The sequence below is a fragment of the Drosophila subobscura genome, chromosome A, assembly GCF_008121235.1.
Source record: "Drosophila subobscura isolate 14011-0131.10 chromosome A, UCBerk_Dsub_1.0, whole genome shotgun sequence".
Taxonomy (NCBI): domain Eukaryota; kingdom Metazoa; phylum Arthropoda; class Insecta; order Diptera; family Drosophilidae; genus Drosophila; species Drosophila subobscura.
Window position 1 is genome coordinate 7,192,379 of NC_048530.1, and position 16,313 is coordinate 7,208,691.

The following is a 16,313-nucleotide window of genomic DNA, read 5'->3' on the forward strand; positions in this document are numbered from 1 at the left end:
GCTCTAGCGGAGGGTGGCGAGCTAAAGGAGCGTGTTGGCGTGAGCAGTGTTGTAGATGTAGATGACAGATGAAGAAAAAATGTAAAATTGTACAAATAACCGCTAAGGTGCAGATGTAGTACTGAGTGCCGGGTATAAAAGTTGTGACGCGTAAGAAGCGTCTCACACGTCGCTTCTCGTTTTATATATGGATACACGCAATAAGCGTTGTTTTATTATCACTACTTTTCTTGCAACACAGAATTTCGCCTAGTCATAGCTGACGTGCGTGCAAGCGAGATAGCAACAATGATAATTCAATTAATCATTTATGATAACTACACCATCATCCTCAGCGGCATTATCTTTGGTGTCTTCATCCTTAGCGGAACCTTCTTTAGGGGCATCCTCTTTAGGAGCTTTAGGAGCATGTTCCGGAAAATCTTCTGGGGAATGCAGGCGTAATTTTTCCAGACCACCCTCCCAGTCGGTACCTTCTTTGTCGGGAATAGCGCACTCCCAGATATAAAGATCGAATGTTCCGTCATCTTTCTTCATCGGGCGAGCCACGAAAATGGTCTGTGCTTGCGCCAAGCCTTGCGCAGCTTTATCAGTACATCACTAGCACCCATTTTTTGTATCAACTAATTCTTTTTTCTACACTTGTAACAGTGTGAGCATGCAGCAGTCTGGAGGAAAAATTGTGTGGCTCTAGCTTTAGAATATTATATTTATTTGATTATATTTATATTTGTTTTTTGCTGCATAAATTGTATGACGGAATGCCACGAGCCGACTCGTAGATTACCGTGGATTTGTGTCTGAGTCGAATCCAAAGTTGTCTCTTTGTCCTACTCCGGCTACTTGTGCACCTTAGACAACTCATTATACATTTCCTTATACATCTCCTTAAAAATCTTCCCGTACTCCTTTTCCTGCTGCAGTTCCTTCACCAGCTTCTCTTGCTCGTTGGCCTGCTTTGGTTCCTCTTTCTTTTTGACCATCTGCAGCTGCTCTTCATCATTGGCCTGCTCTGGATCCTCTTTTATGTCCTGCATTTACTTCTCCCGCAGCTCCTCTTGCTCCGTAAATTTATGCAGCTCCATCAGCTCCTTTAACTCCTGCATGTCCTTCTCCAGCTCCTCTTTCTTCTTGACCATCTGCAGCTCCTCTTGATCGTTGGTCTGCTCTGGTTCCTCTTTCTTCTTGACCATCTGCAGCTCCTCTTGATCGTTGCCCCACTCTATCATGTCTCTCTCCAGCTCGTTTTCCAGCTCGTTCTCCCACTCCATTACCCCCAATCGGCTCTGCTCAATATGCTTCTTCTTAAAGCCAATCATCCAGTCAAGCAGCGCCTGTGTCAGGTCCTGCAGAAAGGGGTTCGTGGTATGGGGAACCTTAAATTCCATGACGAATGATGCTGTGCAGACGATTCCTCTAAAATATTTCTGAAACTCCCGATCCGCATCCATGGGAAACGCACCAGTCTCGAGCATTTCAAAGCTACAGGAGAGACAGAGAGAGGGAGGGATAGAGTCCCTAGATAGATCAATTGAGTCTCAAGGGGAATACTTACGAGGGCAGACGCTCCTGAACGTAGCAAAGGCGGAGGTCACAGTGGTTTTCAAACTGTAGCTCTGCTCCATTACCCGCCAGCTTGTTCTGAATCAAAAGACTGTTCACTGACAGAGCTCCAGTCTTCTTGGTTGGGAAAATTTCCACATAGTAAATGGCCTCCTGCAGATCCTCTGCAATTAATTGGGCATACGACGCACCGAACATCACTTTCTGACGGAACATCATCGTTGCCTCGCCCGGCCACATGTACTCCAGCGGATGGACACGCGAAAGTGCGCCCCGAACGGCCATGGCCGGTATATCGGTGAAAATTTTTGGCAAGAATCTTAGATCTTTGCATGCGATACTCTCCTGACAGCCATAGTCCAAGTAGAAGACGGAAACGTGCGTTGCATTGTCCGGCGGCTCAGAAAGAATGCGCACCCGCCGCCAGCCGACCCACTTTGAGGCGGCGGCACAAATGGATCCAGGCAGTAGGGTCCCAGGAATTATTGGGGCCAGGTGCCAGGCATAGAACTCACTATGAATAGAGGTACATATGTCTAACGTGGTGGTGCTGTCTAGGACTGGGAATACACAACGACAACTTACCTCATCTTGCTGTGCAGTTCCTCCAGAATGTATTTGTTGTTGCTTTCAACGAATTGGAACCAAAAATGAAGAGGGCTGAACACCTGATAAAGGATGGCACATAAAAGTAAACATTCATATACATTTCACACAATGGTTGCACTCAAAAATAACACACTTGCACATACATTGGTTATAAGTATTTTCAATTTTCCCTCGCGGCCGGCGAGAATGCCCATGGGCAAGCGGCGCAGCTTCTGGTCCAACATTACTTCATTTTTGGGCTCATCCATCATTGATATGAAGTCCGATTGCCTGCAAATAAGCAATAAATTAATACATAAATAAACCAGGATCAGCAAAGCGATTTAAATTTGTGTATTTTACCTTTTCTGGGACTCACAAAGCAAAAAGCAAAAAACATGTGCGCTTTTTGAACGGCATTGACAGGGTTGCCACGTTGATGAACTTTTGGTCAACGTAAGTGATACACTTGTGAATTGAGTCATTGGTTAGTGATCGTCCACTTGTGAACCCAAAATCATTATGTTAGCTAGAGCACATCTTAAGCAGCTAATATCGAGAGTAATGTGAGTATATTCATGACACATACATATGTACATACATCTAAAAAACATTTTTTTTTAACTCCCTTAAAACATGTTTTATCTGTTCATTTTGACTCCTTTAGTTAGGATATGTATCAGTTGTTTTCCAGCTTCTCATAATACTTTAATTATTTAACTTTGAGTTTTATTTTTTGTGCGAAAAATTATAACTCAAACTTTAATCATTATATTTGATTTTTTTTTTTTACTCAAGCATAACTATTACCGATAATTATTTTGCTAAAAACTTAAAATTTAAAAATTTTGTTGGATCCTTAGAGTAGTATATTTTTCTATTTAATTGATAATTGTTTGAAAACAACAAACAAATAAGAATGAGAATCATTATTTACGGTCCCTGCTATTTACTCCTCGATTTGACATATATTTTAAGTGCGCCTTAATAACTTACTAGGCTTCGAAATCATTTTTCTACTCTAAAACTATATATCGAGCTAGAGCGAAATCTATCGTGCAATGCACTATCGCGTAAATACGCTTGTGCCAGTGCTACCCATGGCCAGTGCTGCCATCAAATGGCATTGAATCTGTGTTTTTCGTTTTGTTTTGCTTTGTGTTTCGCGACGGTTGTACGTGTGTGCCGGCGCGTGGTCATGTGTTTGTGTGTGTGTGTGATATAATTAAATATTTTTGCGTACAATTATGAGATGACCGCCTACGCTCACAGCCGATTGCAGCTTCCAGTTTTGGGCAAAGTAAAAGTGCTGGCCCCCCCGCCACCACCAGGCCAGTTCCGAATTCGTATTCAAAGTCAAATCGAAGCCACATTTCCGTACCAGAATGCACTTTTAGATGAAAATAGCACAGCTAGTTGGCAAGTCCGTAAGTAAACTGTTGTCGGTGGATATATATTACGTGATATTCTGGCATTTATCGGACCAAACAGCATTCATCAGCCCACAAATGTAATCTTATTTCCCTTTCTTTATAGCGGTGTACTCGAATTTTGGCCAACGCTCACGCACAGACTTGACAAGAGATCATTTCAATTGGCGTCGGACCTAGACCTACTCGTGGTGATGCTATAAAACGTATTTGATGTGTCTCGGCTTTGCCATTGCTCGCTCGCCACTCGACCAGCCGCCCCAAACGACACAAAGATGAAACTCCGCGTGGTAGGTGCTGAATCCTTATTGGCTGTTGGCCTCTCCTACAGCTACGGCTTCTTGTATTATTTCTTTGCAGCTTCTCCTGCTCAGCGCCGCCCTGGCAGCGACCACTGTACAAGCTGTCGTCCAACCGGGCAGGAATCAGCAGCTGTTCAACCACAATCGGGATGGATACCGCTACAATGGACCCGCGCACAAGTATCTGCCCGCCGAGGGGCCACCCAGCACGGAAGCAGGCATCATCACTGGGCCCTGGCAATCGCATGGCTCGCATGGCAATCACATACCACAATCCCTGGAGCAGCAGCATGGCTCCCATGGCCCCTACAACACTCAGCACTACGGACAGGGACAGGAGCAGCATCGACAGGAAGAGCATTCCTGGCAGCAGGTGCAACACCAGCAGCAGAGACCTGAGCCCTGGCAGACCGCTCAGGGACTTGAACAGCAGCCAGTGTTCCAGCAGCACCAGGAGCAGTACCACCAGCAGCATCAGTCCCAATCACATCATCAGCAAAGCCACCAAGACGTGGCATACTCCACGGAGCATCAGGGCAGGCCAGCAGAGCATCATCAACAAGGCTTTCTCCTGCAGCAAGAGTCACATCAGCAGAGGCCTGAATCCTGGCAAGCCACTCATGGACAAGCCTTTCCTCAGGAGCAGCACCAACAGCAGCCACACCATCAGCAGGAGCACGAGCAGCAGCAACAGCAACAGGAACCGCTGGGCACCCACTGGCAGCCATCCCAGCTCGGGCACAACTCTGAGAGATTTCCCTTGGCTCTCGCGCATGCCAGCAGCCATAAAACTGTTGCTGCTCCTGCCCGCGATATCAAGCTTGTTCCAGCTTACACTCTTTCTAGTTACTCGGATCAAGATCGCTTCATTGGACTGGATGCTCTCGACACTCGCCTACTGAGCCAATCCCTGCCAGATGTTTACCAGCGGGTGACTTTCAACGCTGGCCAGCCCTCCAGGCAACAGGGACTGGGCCAAGTGCAAGGACAGCGTCATGAGGAGCTCTTGGGTGGCTCTCCACAGCAGCAGCACCAGCACCAGCAAAGTCAGGACTATGTCCAGATGCAATCGCACTCCTACCAGCTGCCTTCGTCGCACACCATGCAGCGGGAGTGGCCCCACCACCAGCAGCAGCAGCAGCATAACTCAGGGAATCGTCAGTATTCGGAGAGTGCGTTTGCCTTGTCTTCAAACCCCTCACCACATGCCAGCAGCCATTCCTCGAACCCATCTTACGCCTCCAACCCATCCTACTCCCAGCAGAACTCCTTGAGCCATCCCAGCCGTGAGTTCCAGCCACCTTACTACCGATAGTCCTCATCCACGCATAACCTGACGTCTCGCTGGGATCCCATCGCCTGCCATAAGATCCCTTGTCCGAGCACCGTTTTCCCTATACTCCAACTTGTGTCTTTCCTAGACCTGAAATGCATTTGGCTGGAGCAGGAATTTATCCATTAACTGTCTTTTTTTTGTGTAAATTATTTAATCCAATAAATGATGCCTTGAGCAGAATCTGATGGCGTCACCAAATGTTGTGGGGGCTCTGGACCTTGGCGTCTGTTGGCCAAAATGCGAGCATGGCTAATTTGATTATGCGAATTCCCACCGTCAATACGGATTCTGGCCAACTAATTGCCAGAATTTTGTAATTTGCTCAAATTAATGTCCCAAGTGCCAGTGCCAGCTGCTGGAGCGAATTATGTGGCGATTAGAGACACAAATTGGAGATGATTCGGTTGGTTCTATGGGCGCTTCCGCTGTGGTGGTACGTGTACGTGTGGCAAAAGAGTGTGCAAAGAGGCGGAAAAGTGAAGGTAAAGCAAACAAAAGCAAACAGACAGACGAGCCGACCATCAGACGCCCACATGGTGGGCCCAGCCCATGGCTGATTTGTGCAGCGTTGCAGCAGAAATCATAACAACAACGGCAGCAGCAGCAGCAGCATTTTGTGGCACGGCGTCAACTTTCTTTGCAGCTGCAGTAGGAAGCCGCCAGTATACAACAAATAATGCATTCACAACTCGATGAGACAAGGCTCTACCCTAACGAAGGGTACTCCCACTAGGCAAAGGCAAAGGCAAAGGCAAAGGGCGATCATCAGCGAAACAATCTTGAATAAAAATGAATACCAAATTGATTCCAAGGGTTAATTTTTTATTGAAAATCAGTCAAAGTTATTTGCTTCACAGTGTACCCTTTCTGCTCGTAATTATCTTCAATCTGTTCAAACATCGAGGGACAAAAATCAAAGTATTTAAAGCTTCGTGGCTGCCTTTTCTTTAGTGCTACTGTTACCGCTGCTGCTGTTAATCTTTTTGGCACATTTTTCGTTATGTTCATGCTTCGATTTCGATTTCGATCAAGCCGAGTCATCAAAAGTTGAAATGCTGCTGTCGTTGGTGCTGCGAAAGCGATCGATGAGCGGCGACAGCGGCGCTGGACACTGAACAGTGGACAGTGGACAGTGGAGTGCTATGCCGGATGACTTTCTTTTAGGTTTGCAACTGCAATGGTGGCACTTCTGCTTGTATTTTTCTACGGCATAGATCCTATCTGCCAAACACGCAGCAACAACCTGCAACGATCAGTCACATGCCACAGTTGTGGGTAATCTGGGCATCCCCTCAAGTGGAAAATTTGGCATTCGAAGGGCAGGGCAAGGCGGTGGATCTCAGTTACATGGATTGTTGATCACCCAAAGCCACTGTGGATGTTGCAACATCATTTGCGCAAGCCCAAACAGCCGAAAAATCATTTTACAAGAATTATGTCTCAGCAAAACGAGAGACAGCGAGAGCGAGAGAGGTGGGGGGGTGGAGCAGCCCACTGAAAGCAGATGGAAAGGGAAAGGGATTGGGTATGGGAATTGGATTCCAAGTTGCGCAACACAGAGGAAGAAGCAATGCCCGAAAGATATCACTTTTCAGCGTAGCCATGGCTATCGGATAACGGTCATTCCGCCCATATATATCCAGTGGGTGTCAGGGCCAGGGCCACCATTCGCCCGGGAGATCCGATGATGGCGAGCATGTCATTGTCATCCCTCAGCCTGGTGCTGCTCGGTTGCCTTCCCCTGCTGCAAGGGCAGCAGCTGGAGCAGCATACAGGATACCCCGACTGGCTGTACTCCATGCCCTGGCGCCCGCTGGTGCCGCCCACTCCACAGCAATTTCAGCTCTCGCAGCTGAGTCCCGGCTACACGGGGCCACAGACCTTTCCTGCCATACGGCAGGAGCAGCAGCAGAATGGTTTGTTCCTGCCACAGACGCAGCTACTGGGCCGTCCAGGACCGCCAGCTCAGGGTACATTTGGACTGCCCTTTAGGCCCTCACCTTTTGCGGGCTACACGGATGACTATGACGAGCATCAGGCAGGAGGAGGCGGAAACTCTCTGCAGGAGCAGGCAAGAGGCGCGGAAAGAGCTGGAGCGTATGTCTACTTATCGTCTGGCCGTTTTTACAGCCTATTTAGATCATAGATTCCCCCCTGACACCCAATCATTAATCACGAATAAAGAAGTAGAAGGCAGCCAAACCAGCCACTGTTAGACAATCGATTCGAAAGGTCTTCCCACACAGAAATCCAATCGCTGGCCATGTAATCTCTGGCGATGACTCGCCCACAGTTGGAGAGATGGGAAGATGGCAGGGAGGGAGGGGGCATGGGGAGGTGTCTGGTGGCCGACTTTTACCATGGGCGGATCTGGTCGGAACTCTGGTAATTTGTTGCCGCTTTCAAATGCCTCAATTACGACGCCGACGAAGACGATGACGAGGGCCCCAGACGCACAAGTCGCAAATCGGGGAAATTATATCTCGATCGACGTGGCGGCAGGTGTGACCTTGGTGGTGCGATTGCGCAACGCGCAACAGAAGTGGGAACCGGGCTGTGTGGTGTGGCAGGGGCAAGGGCAGCGGGTGCCAGGCAATTACATCAACTAAAAGCGCCGCGCAGTGGCACACGACCCGCCACACAATGAGACGCAAGAAACGGCAAAGCAAAAATACAAAAAAAGAGCCGCCAAAGAGGCAGAGAAGCTACCAGAAGAATCGCACAAAAAACCATCGAAGAAATATCATAGTCAGCGAGAGGTCGAGGCATAGAATACACTTTGAATATATTTTTATTTTATGGGTATATCTCTTGCACTTTTATTGGCACATTAATCCCAAGAAATTCTGTCATAGAAATATAAGATAAGTTAAAGGTTTTGCTGATCGCATTTGTATGAGATGCCAGAAATACTTAGGGGAAACTGCTTCTGATATGTTGGTTCCGTTTTCGAAAGTACCTTCACTAAGCAATAGGGTATGGATCTGTGCATTAATTTGTGTGCATGGTAGACGAGGTCTGAGTTCTAGGTGTAGGAATGCTCTGGCGTCTAGGTATTGGCCGGCTAATGAAGTGTTTGAGCTTCATTTTCTCTGTTATGGAGAGTGCCAAATGAAAGAGTATTGGCGGAGTTGCAGATGGATATTGTAGTGTCTCATGGGAACTATTACAGAATCCATACTCGTAGGCGGATCATTGTACTCTGATGTACAATGATGGATTATCTGACATTTAGGATAATATTTTTATATTTTGTACATCGTTAACTTCCTTCCGATAGAGACGTAATCACAGACGTATCCCGTTCCGTGCCGCAGACTGTACATTGTATTGCGAAATCGAAAACAAATCTCTTTTCAAATTTTCGCAGCTGAAATAAGACCAGCAATTACAACCGGCGAGAAGAGTGGAGTGCGGAGAGAGAAGATTGGATTATGCAGAGAGAAGTGTGGATTGTTGAGATAAGAGAGTGGCGTTTGCGGCACAGGTAGTACAAGTAACTGTAAATTAAATGCAATTTACGCATACACCGAGTTGCCTTGCCGGCAAAGGGTTGACAGCTGCGGAAGAGGGGGGAGGCAAATGAGCCGCTCACAGGGAACTTGGGAAAACACACACGTTGCCCGTGCATGGTGCGGTGCAGTGTGGGTAGAGGGGAGTGCCAAAGGGCAACCCGTGACATGTGATATTAAAAAGTGTCACTTGAACTTGAGTGGCGCTGTCTGGTCTCTGCCAATCCGCACAGTGGGACCCATGACTGTTAATATTACTGAAAACTAGTACTTCATTGCAATACAGCAAGCTCTCATTCTGACTGCTGCTCAAATCAAGTTCATTGCCTGTCCCGGCCCACTGTGCGTGCGTCGAGAGTGAGAGTGAATGTGTCCCACCGCTCCGCCCTCCCTCTGACAGCGGCTGACACAAAGCAGAGCTCGCGCAGAAGAAACCAAAGCCGAATTCGAAACCGAAACCGAAAACATTCGTTTGCTTCTGCGTATGCAAAGCACCGGCAGCCAGTGGCAGAAAGTGCGAATGAGAGGGGAGAAGAAGAAACTGTTTTCGCATCGCTGCGCGTCTGCGCAGTTGGCGTCGCAGTTGGCGCTGAGCCGCTGTCCAAGTTGGAGTCGTGGCTGTGGCTGTTGCTGCGACTGAGTCTTTGGCGGCGGCCAAGGCAGAGCGCGTATAAAAGGGTTGGCCGTCGCAGAGGTCGTCAACATTGCGCTGGCTACTGCGGCGCGCGACACTTGTGGAATACGCGGGAAAGAGACAGAGGGCTCCAAGCTCCAAGGATAACAGTTAGCCTTTTTTTTACTGTTTTTTCTGTGCTGTTGTTTGTATTGTGCCCGTGTAAGAATGCAGTTTAGAAGCATCCCGTTAGCTGCGGCTTTACTCAGCTGCTGCTGCTGCGCTCTGCTCGTCAATGCCGCAGCCCCCACCGATGCAGTCGCTAAGCAGTCCACCGCACAATCCGTCACGCCCCTGAAACTGAAGCGGGACGCCGGCCTGAGCTTTGGAAGCGGCCTCTACCACGGCCCGTCGCACAAGTACCTGCCTCCCGGACCCTCACACTCCTCATCGTACGACTCGGGCTTCGGCTATGCCTCGGCACTGCACGGGAATGGACTGTCGTCCAGCAGCGGCTACGACTTTGGGCACGCAGACACCACGCTGGAGAGCTACGGGGGACACCACTATGGAGGGCACTCCTCCCACGGCAGGCCCCACTACATCAGCAGCAGCAGCGGCAACAGCGGTGGCAGCGGTGGCATCGGCGGTGGACACCACCATCAGGGTCCCAAGGTGGAGACGTACATTGTGCAGACAAGTGGTGGATCCGGCTCAGGGCATGGCCACAGCTACCACGGACACGGTTCAAGTCACGGACCCATCCATGGACATGGACATGGTCAAGGCTACGGATACAGTCATGGATACGGACAGGGACACGGATCTGGATTAAGCTCTGGCTCTGGGCTCGGCTACAAGTACTCCTCACATGGATCCACAGGTGGAGGCGGCGGAGGAGGTTACCTGAATCTCCTGGGAGGCCACAAGCCCAGCAGCACCTACCTGGTGGCCGGTCCAGAGTACTCGCACAGCAGTCATCACGGAGGGTCAGCAGGAGCTGGAGCGCGTCCCAGCTATGCCTTCTCCTCCCCGCACTCGTCGGCTGGTCACGGCTTCAGTCACGGATTCGGCCATGGGCTGAGTCACGGACCCAGCCACGGGTATGCCCTCGAGCACGGCTCCAGCCACGGACACGCCATAGAGCACGCCTTGGAGCAAGGACTGAGCCACGCCCTGAGTCTTGGCCATGGAGGGGCACAGCTGGGAGGCTATGCCCATCTCGCCCCATCAACCCATCCCTCACTGGAGCATCATCTGGGCGGAGAGGAGACATCCGGCTACAGCTACGAGGCGCCCAGCATTGGCTTTGGCAAATCCCAGCCGCTGAGCAGCTACGGAGTTCCGCTGCTGCCCGGCTATGAGCATCAGCAGCATCCACAGCATCCGCTGCCCGATCAAGTGCAGGTCCAGGTGGTGGAGGAGCAGGAGCACAAGGCAGAGCAGGCTGCGGAGGAGCACCAGACGCCCGTTTATGCATTGGGACACAAGGGTCTGGGCCACTTTAGCTACACGGCCAGCAAGCCTCAGGCCCTGCACACTGATGTCCTGTCTAGCAGCGGTGGCCACCATCATTCCAATGATATTTCCCTGAACGAACTGTCCAAGGCGCCCTTCAAGCCCAGCGCCTTCCTGGGGGCCAAGCACGAGCCCAGCTCCGGCCCCGGCTCTGGCCCTGGCTCTGGCTATGACTATGCCACGCCCAGCAATCAGTATCTGCAGCCCCCGACATCGTCGGGATACGACTATCAGGCACCACCGCAGCAGGTGCTCTACGGGGCGCCGGGCCACTCAGGTGACTCGGCCACGCCCATTTTCGAGCCAGAGGCCACCTACCTGCCGCCCGTGCCCACCCACGGATATCATTAAATTATTTAACTATTTTTAAGAGCTTAAAGCGCAACAATCTATTGTATTTTTTTTTTTACATCAAAATAATAAAAAAAAACGAAATGGAAAACGTAAATGCAGCCACGCCTCCCACTCTCTCTCTCTCTCTCGCTTGGATTTTGGATGTTAAGTGCCCTTTCTGGAGGGCAACTGGAAAGCTGGACAGATTCCAGATGCTTAAAATGCAGGGCACATCCAATGGTTCACGATTTCTCGTGGCTCGATTTCTGATTACGGATTTCGCTTGCTGGAAATTTTGTGAATTGTGATTTGAATTGATGCGAGAAACTATATCAAAGCAACAAAATAATAGCAATAAAAAACTATAGAGAGAAAGGAGAGCAGAGCAAAACAGCGTAGTGGCGATTTGTGGGAGTGGTGAGGAGGGCCAGAGCTCTCTGGAACGCCACTGGCATGGCCAATTAGCCTGGGAAGGCAATTGCTTGCGGAAGTGCTTCTGCTGCTGCTGCTGCATTTAACAGTAAGCAGAAGAGAAATGAAGCGGTCACCATCTCTGTGGATACCAATAAAATGTTTCACACTGCTCGTAGGATTCACCAATACAATCCACAAAGAGATCAAACTTTTATTCGGCACAAGACGATCAAGACTTACGATATACTTGCAGCGTATTCAACAAGTTTTTACCCCTAAATAGAGCAATAATTAGGAGGAATTTCTCTATGAAAGTTGTAGCTCCAAAGACTGGCCTACTCTATATTCCAATTGCTATTTCCACACACCATTCGTAGGATCAGAATTTGAATTCATTAATGTGTATGCCAGAGCGTGCTCTCACTCCGGAATACTTCGATTGGTGTGCCTGCGAAATGAAGAGAACATTCATGGGTCCAAAGACTAGCCAACAGCAAATCTTTCCCCAGCTATTTCTTATTCGACTGAAATGCCCGCTCCGCTGGTTGTCTCTGTTCATGATGGATGGTCAAAACGCACTTAATCATCCTCTCTCTTGGCACCAATCTCAATCTCTGTTGCATAATACGGCCAACCAGTTGGGGCATTTGATCCTTATGGCATTATCGCTGACCCAGTTCAGAGTCGGACTCGGAGTTGGAGTTCGAAAAGTGAAAGGATGACAGCTGGAATGATGGGAATGATGGGCATGGGCACGGGCATTGGGCATGGGCATTGGGCATTGGGCCCCTACTGCGCTGCTCTTGAGATGAACTTGAGGCCATGATTCTGTGTGTCTGGCTTATTCTGCTCTTGGCATGGGTTGGGCGGGGGGGTTCTCCCACGTTCATTAGCATAATTGAGCCGCCTCATCCGGCCAGATCCGGAAGCGGCCAGAATTCGCTCGCCGAGACGTGACTAAGACTGTGACTGTGACTCAAAACCAAATGCCCAAGATCTCATAGAGATTTCATCAGGGTCAAAGCTGCGTGAAAGTTACGCAACTCTGAACTCTAGCCCTCTGCCCCTCGTTCGCTCTTCGTATCTCTCTTTTGTCATTCTCTATTTTCTTTCATTGGAATCTTTATTTTTTTCTGTGTCGACAAGTTCATTCAGGCACAAAACAAAAGAAAGGTAAAAGAGCAGGGGAGGGAGATATCTGCCACAATAAATTAGATAAGTTTTTGAAGGCCCTCCCTCCCTCAGCGGGGGGTCGCAGTGACAGGTGCATAGAGAGATGGAGCGTGCTTTATGGCTCTGCTCATTAGCTATCGATAACTGATCGATAGCTCCATCGATCAATGTGGATTGCCTGCAGATTGCTGCTGGCCAAATTATGTGCGAAATTTGGACAAAAGTTCACCAGAGTTGAACCGCAAGAGGTAGGGGGTCTCATAAATTAGCTGAAAAATAAAATAGATTGATTTGCCGAAGGTCTTAATACCCTTGAATGGCATTTAAAGCCATATTCCAAAGATATTAAGGTAAATCAAAAACCTTTTTAAATGGTTGAATATATTCTGGAAAGCATGCAGAAAAAATTTCATACAATGTCATCAGAATTCTGGCATTACAAGACCCTTTTAGCAGTCTTACCAAACTCACGAGTTTCTAAATTTAATATCTGCTTATACAAATATGTTACTCTGTGAATAAAATTAAACAGAAATTATGTAACAAGAAAATTCTGTAACTTCATAATACCATCATGATTCCACAGGCACGAATGCATTATCATAATACCCTCCGAAAAAGTGTATTAAAAGGTGTTAAATATTACCATTTCATCGTTATTGTTGTACCACCATGCTGTGGATTTTATTATCGCTTTTGTTATTTATGACTTTTACGCCTGATTTTTGTTAATTTTTACAGACACTCCACTCGACACACACACGAAAAGGGAGGGTTCGGGATCCGGCAGAAATAAAATGAAATGACTGTGGGGTTGTGGCAGGTTGAGGTTTCTTCGGTATCGTTATTAAAGTGCAGCAGCAGCAGCGGACGACAACGACCATTCACTTTTCATTTCATGTCGTTCATGTTGTTATTTCGAATGTGGTAACATTTTCTGTTGTTGAATCATTTCGTTATCTTTCTCTTTCTCCGCCATTTCTTCTTCTGGGCAAGTACCACAGCAGAGGCTAGAGATAAGCAGTGGAGTATAAAAAAAGATTATCCTCCATTTACTCTAGACAGAACATCGAACTTTCCATCAGGGAAATCTTCTACAATACTTTATGATTTCCAAAATCAAATCATAATACGGTAATCATCTGAGTATGCGATCAAAATAGGACTCAGCATATTGAGGAAACAAGGGAGCACAAAGTTGAGCAGCCTTTCCCAGAAAGAAAAGCTTTTATTAAAATAATATGTTAGATACCATGTTGAGCCTTTCATTCGCTTTGGGTCCATTAGCTCCTTGTGAATCCTTCGTGAATATTAATAGCCGGAACTTCACAGCTGCTTTTTCGCAGGCACCGTTGGCACATTTACCTCATCTTTTCAAGTTGGAATGCAGCAGTACAAAACATAGATATTTTATAAACAAATCGAAGAATCTGAAACACACAATAATTCAATCAAAAACGTGTGTACATTAAATATTGATTTAATTTATGCATTTTTACTACCTACTTTTATACGTGATGCGCTCGAATATTAACTCTTGCATTGCGTCAAAAGCGGTTACATAACCAAAGTATGCTACAAACTTGTAATACACGTTTCTGGTCTTAAAATTGCAGAATACTTTCGGCCGCGAGAGGTAAGCCTTGTCTACTTTTCGTAAACTAAAATGTAAATTAAAGTGTAGAATAATTTTGCGCTCTGCAAATAAACTACTCTGGATCAGATCCGCGCATAAGCGTTAGAATGAATCATTATTATAGGGGGAGATACCTTAAAGGGATAGGGGGAATGTCTTGAGTGACTTTTGGAGCGCTTTGCTTCTCTCTTCCCGCTTTACACTCAGTAACGGCTCTCGACTGACGTGCCTATGACATTCTCTCTTTCTTTTCGCTTTTGCAAACTTTCTTTTGTTCTTTCCTGCTCTTGCTCACTTGTGCAATTTTGAGTTTGACTTAAAACAATTTATTTTAAATGAGCACAATGCGTTTTATGCGTTTTCATTGTAACAAAGTCATTGACTAAAGTCGGTTAAAATGAAAGTTTATGCATAACGCCAAACTATTTTTCGTTATGCCACTTCTGGCACTGAGCTCTTCTAGTTCGCTCTCTTTCCACTCATCAAAAAAAACTACTGGGATCGACGAGCAAAAGCACTCAATGCAAGCGCAAGAGCTTTGCGCAGGCAGAAAGAACAAGAGCCGCCCTGCACATAAAACGAAATTAATTCCGCCGCCGCTGCATTCCCTGCTCTGGATAGGTCTTCGCGATTAAATAAAAACAATTCTCCTCCTGGGCCCTCCTCAGCGGCGCCTCGGCGTCTTCGCAAAACGTAGATTGGTCGGGGCTGGTTCCAAGCAGTGGCCCCCAGCATACAATAGTCGCTGCGATTCTTCCCCGTTTCTTCTCCGATCCGCACCCAAAGCCAAGCCCTGTCCAAATAAAAGTTGACTAACTGCCTGAACTCAACCCGTTCTAATGCTTGAGCTTACCCTTTAGCTGATCATACACTTTTTAAAGAACACAAAAGATAAATTTCTCTCCACTCGCGACTGTGTGTTTGGTGGTGCACTTGCAAACAAATACTTTGCCTCTGCTGAGCCACGCCACCAAACAAGCGGGAACTCTCAGGCATTTCTGCGAGGTCAAATTCCTCCTTGACAATTAAGGCTGCTAAACGACCCCAAACCTGCAGCCCAGATGGCGCCGCCTCTCGATGTATATTCCTCACCATGACCACTAGATGGCGCTGCTAAGCTTTCCTGCTGTTCCAAGAGCTACAACATACATACATACATATGTATGTATGTATGCACATACATACATATGTTTGGGGGCCTATCTCCCCTTGTTTGAACTGTGTTTACATATGCATCCTCTTCGACGCACAAAGCTACCATCCCCCTCCTACACACAAAATTCCCAAGCGGCGCCTTTGCGCTGACGCTGTAGAAAAGTGAACGCACGCACACAGCAGGCAAAACTTAACATGGTATTGGTGACAATCACTGTTAGACAATTGAACTGCGCTGCCGCTCGGCAGTAGAACATTTTCCTTTGCACGGCGCATAGGACGCCACCGGGGTTTTGCGCTAGAACTCATTTTAGCGGCATCAGCCGCTCGCCATACGTTGCTGTTTGATGCAACTTGATCATCAGGTGGGAGAGTAAATAAACGGCTGGAGCATATGATAGGGTCCGATCTGGTATCAGTGATAACTCAAGTGCCAGTAGAATCAAAACAGCTCCCACCATAAGGAGCACAAATATTTTCTGATCAGAAAAGTTTGTCAAGACTTTCTCCTCATATTCATTCAAGTGCCAAATTGAGACTATTTTATTTTGTTGCTAGTTTAAACATTTGCTAAGCCGAAATATTATTTGAATAAGCAAGGAAAATCGTGAGTCTTCGTCATGGAGGTAGAAACTGATCCCTTGGACTTGGATTGCATGGACATGGTGTTGTCCACTGACGCGGACTTGAATGACATTATGCTTTATGAAATGGAGGTAACAAGATTTGAAGCAGAATTT

At 47.5% G+C, this 16,313-nt stretch overlaps 4 protein-coding genes across 5 annotated transcripts; 3 read left to right on the forward strand and 1 right to left on the reverse strand.

Annotated features, from left to right (window-relative positions):
• Window positions 1-757: 757 nt before the first annotated feature.
• Window positions 758-1,840, reverse strand: LOC117896378. Of its 2 annotated transcripts, XM_034804671.1 has the most exons (3): window positions 1,556-1,840; window positions 1,168-1,482; window positions 758-921 (listed from the first exon to the last, which is right to left on the reverse strand). In XM_034804671.1, exons 1-3 carry the CDS (start codon window positions 1,801-1,803, stop codon window positions 840-842), a joined length of 645 nt encoding a protein of 214 aa, XP_034660562.1. In that variant the 5' UTR covers window positions 1,804-1,840; the 3' UTR covers window positions 758-839. The 2 variants fall into 2 exon arrangements, with proteins under 2 accessions (XP_034660562.1, XP_034660551.1); XM_034804660.1 differs by having other exon boundaries at window positions 811-1,482.
• A 1,877-nt stretch (window positions 1,841-3,717) lies between these two features.
• LOC117903158 (putative cyclin-dependent serine/threonine-protein kinase DDB_G0272797/DDB_G0274007) lies at window positions 3,718-5,393 on the forward strand. Its single transcript, XM_034814997.1, has 2 exons — window positions 3,718-3,871; window positions 3,942-5,393. The coding sequence occupies exons 1-2, from the start codon at window positions 3,857-3,859 to the stop codon at window positions 5,196-5,198; spliced, it is 1,272 nt and encodes a 423-aa protein (XP_034670888.1). The 5' UTR covers window positions 3,718-3,856; the 3' UTR covers window positions 5,199-5,393.
• A 1,506-nt stretch (window positions 5,394-6,899) lies between these two features.
• LOC117894598 lies at window positions 6,900-7,365 on the forward strand. Its single transcript, XM_034801751.1, has one exon. It carries the CDS (start codon window positions 6,904-6,906, stop codon window positions 7,363-7,365), a length of 462 nt encoding a protein of 153 aa, XP_034657642.1. The 5' UTR covers window positions 6,900-6,903.
• Window positions 7,366-9,430: 2,065 nt separating this feature from the next.
• LOC117889748 (hornerin) lies at window positions 9,431-11,283 on the forward strand. Its single transcript, XM_034794194.1, has one exon. The coding sequence runs from the start codon at window positions 9,573-9,575 to the stop codon at window positions 11,211-11,213; it is 1,641 nt and encodes a 546-aa protein (XP_034650085.1). The 5' UTR covers window positions 9,431-9,572; the 3' UTR covers window positions 11,214-11,283.
• Window positions 11,284-16,313: the final 5,030 nt, after the last annotated feature.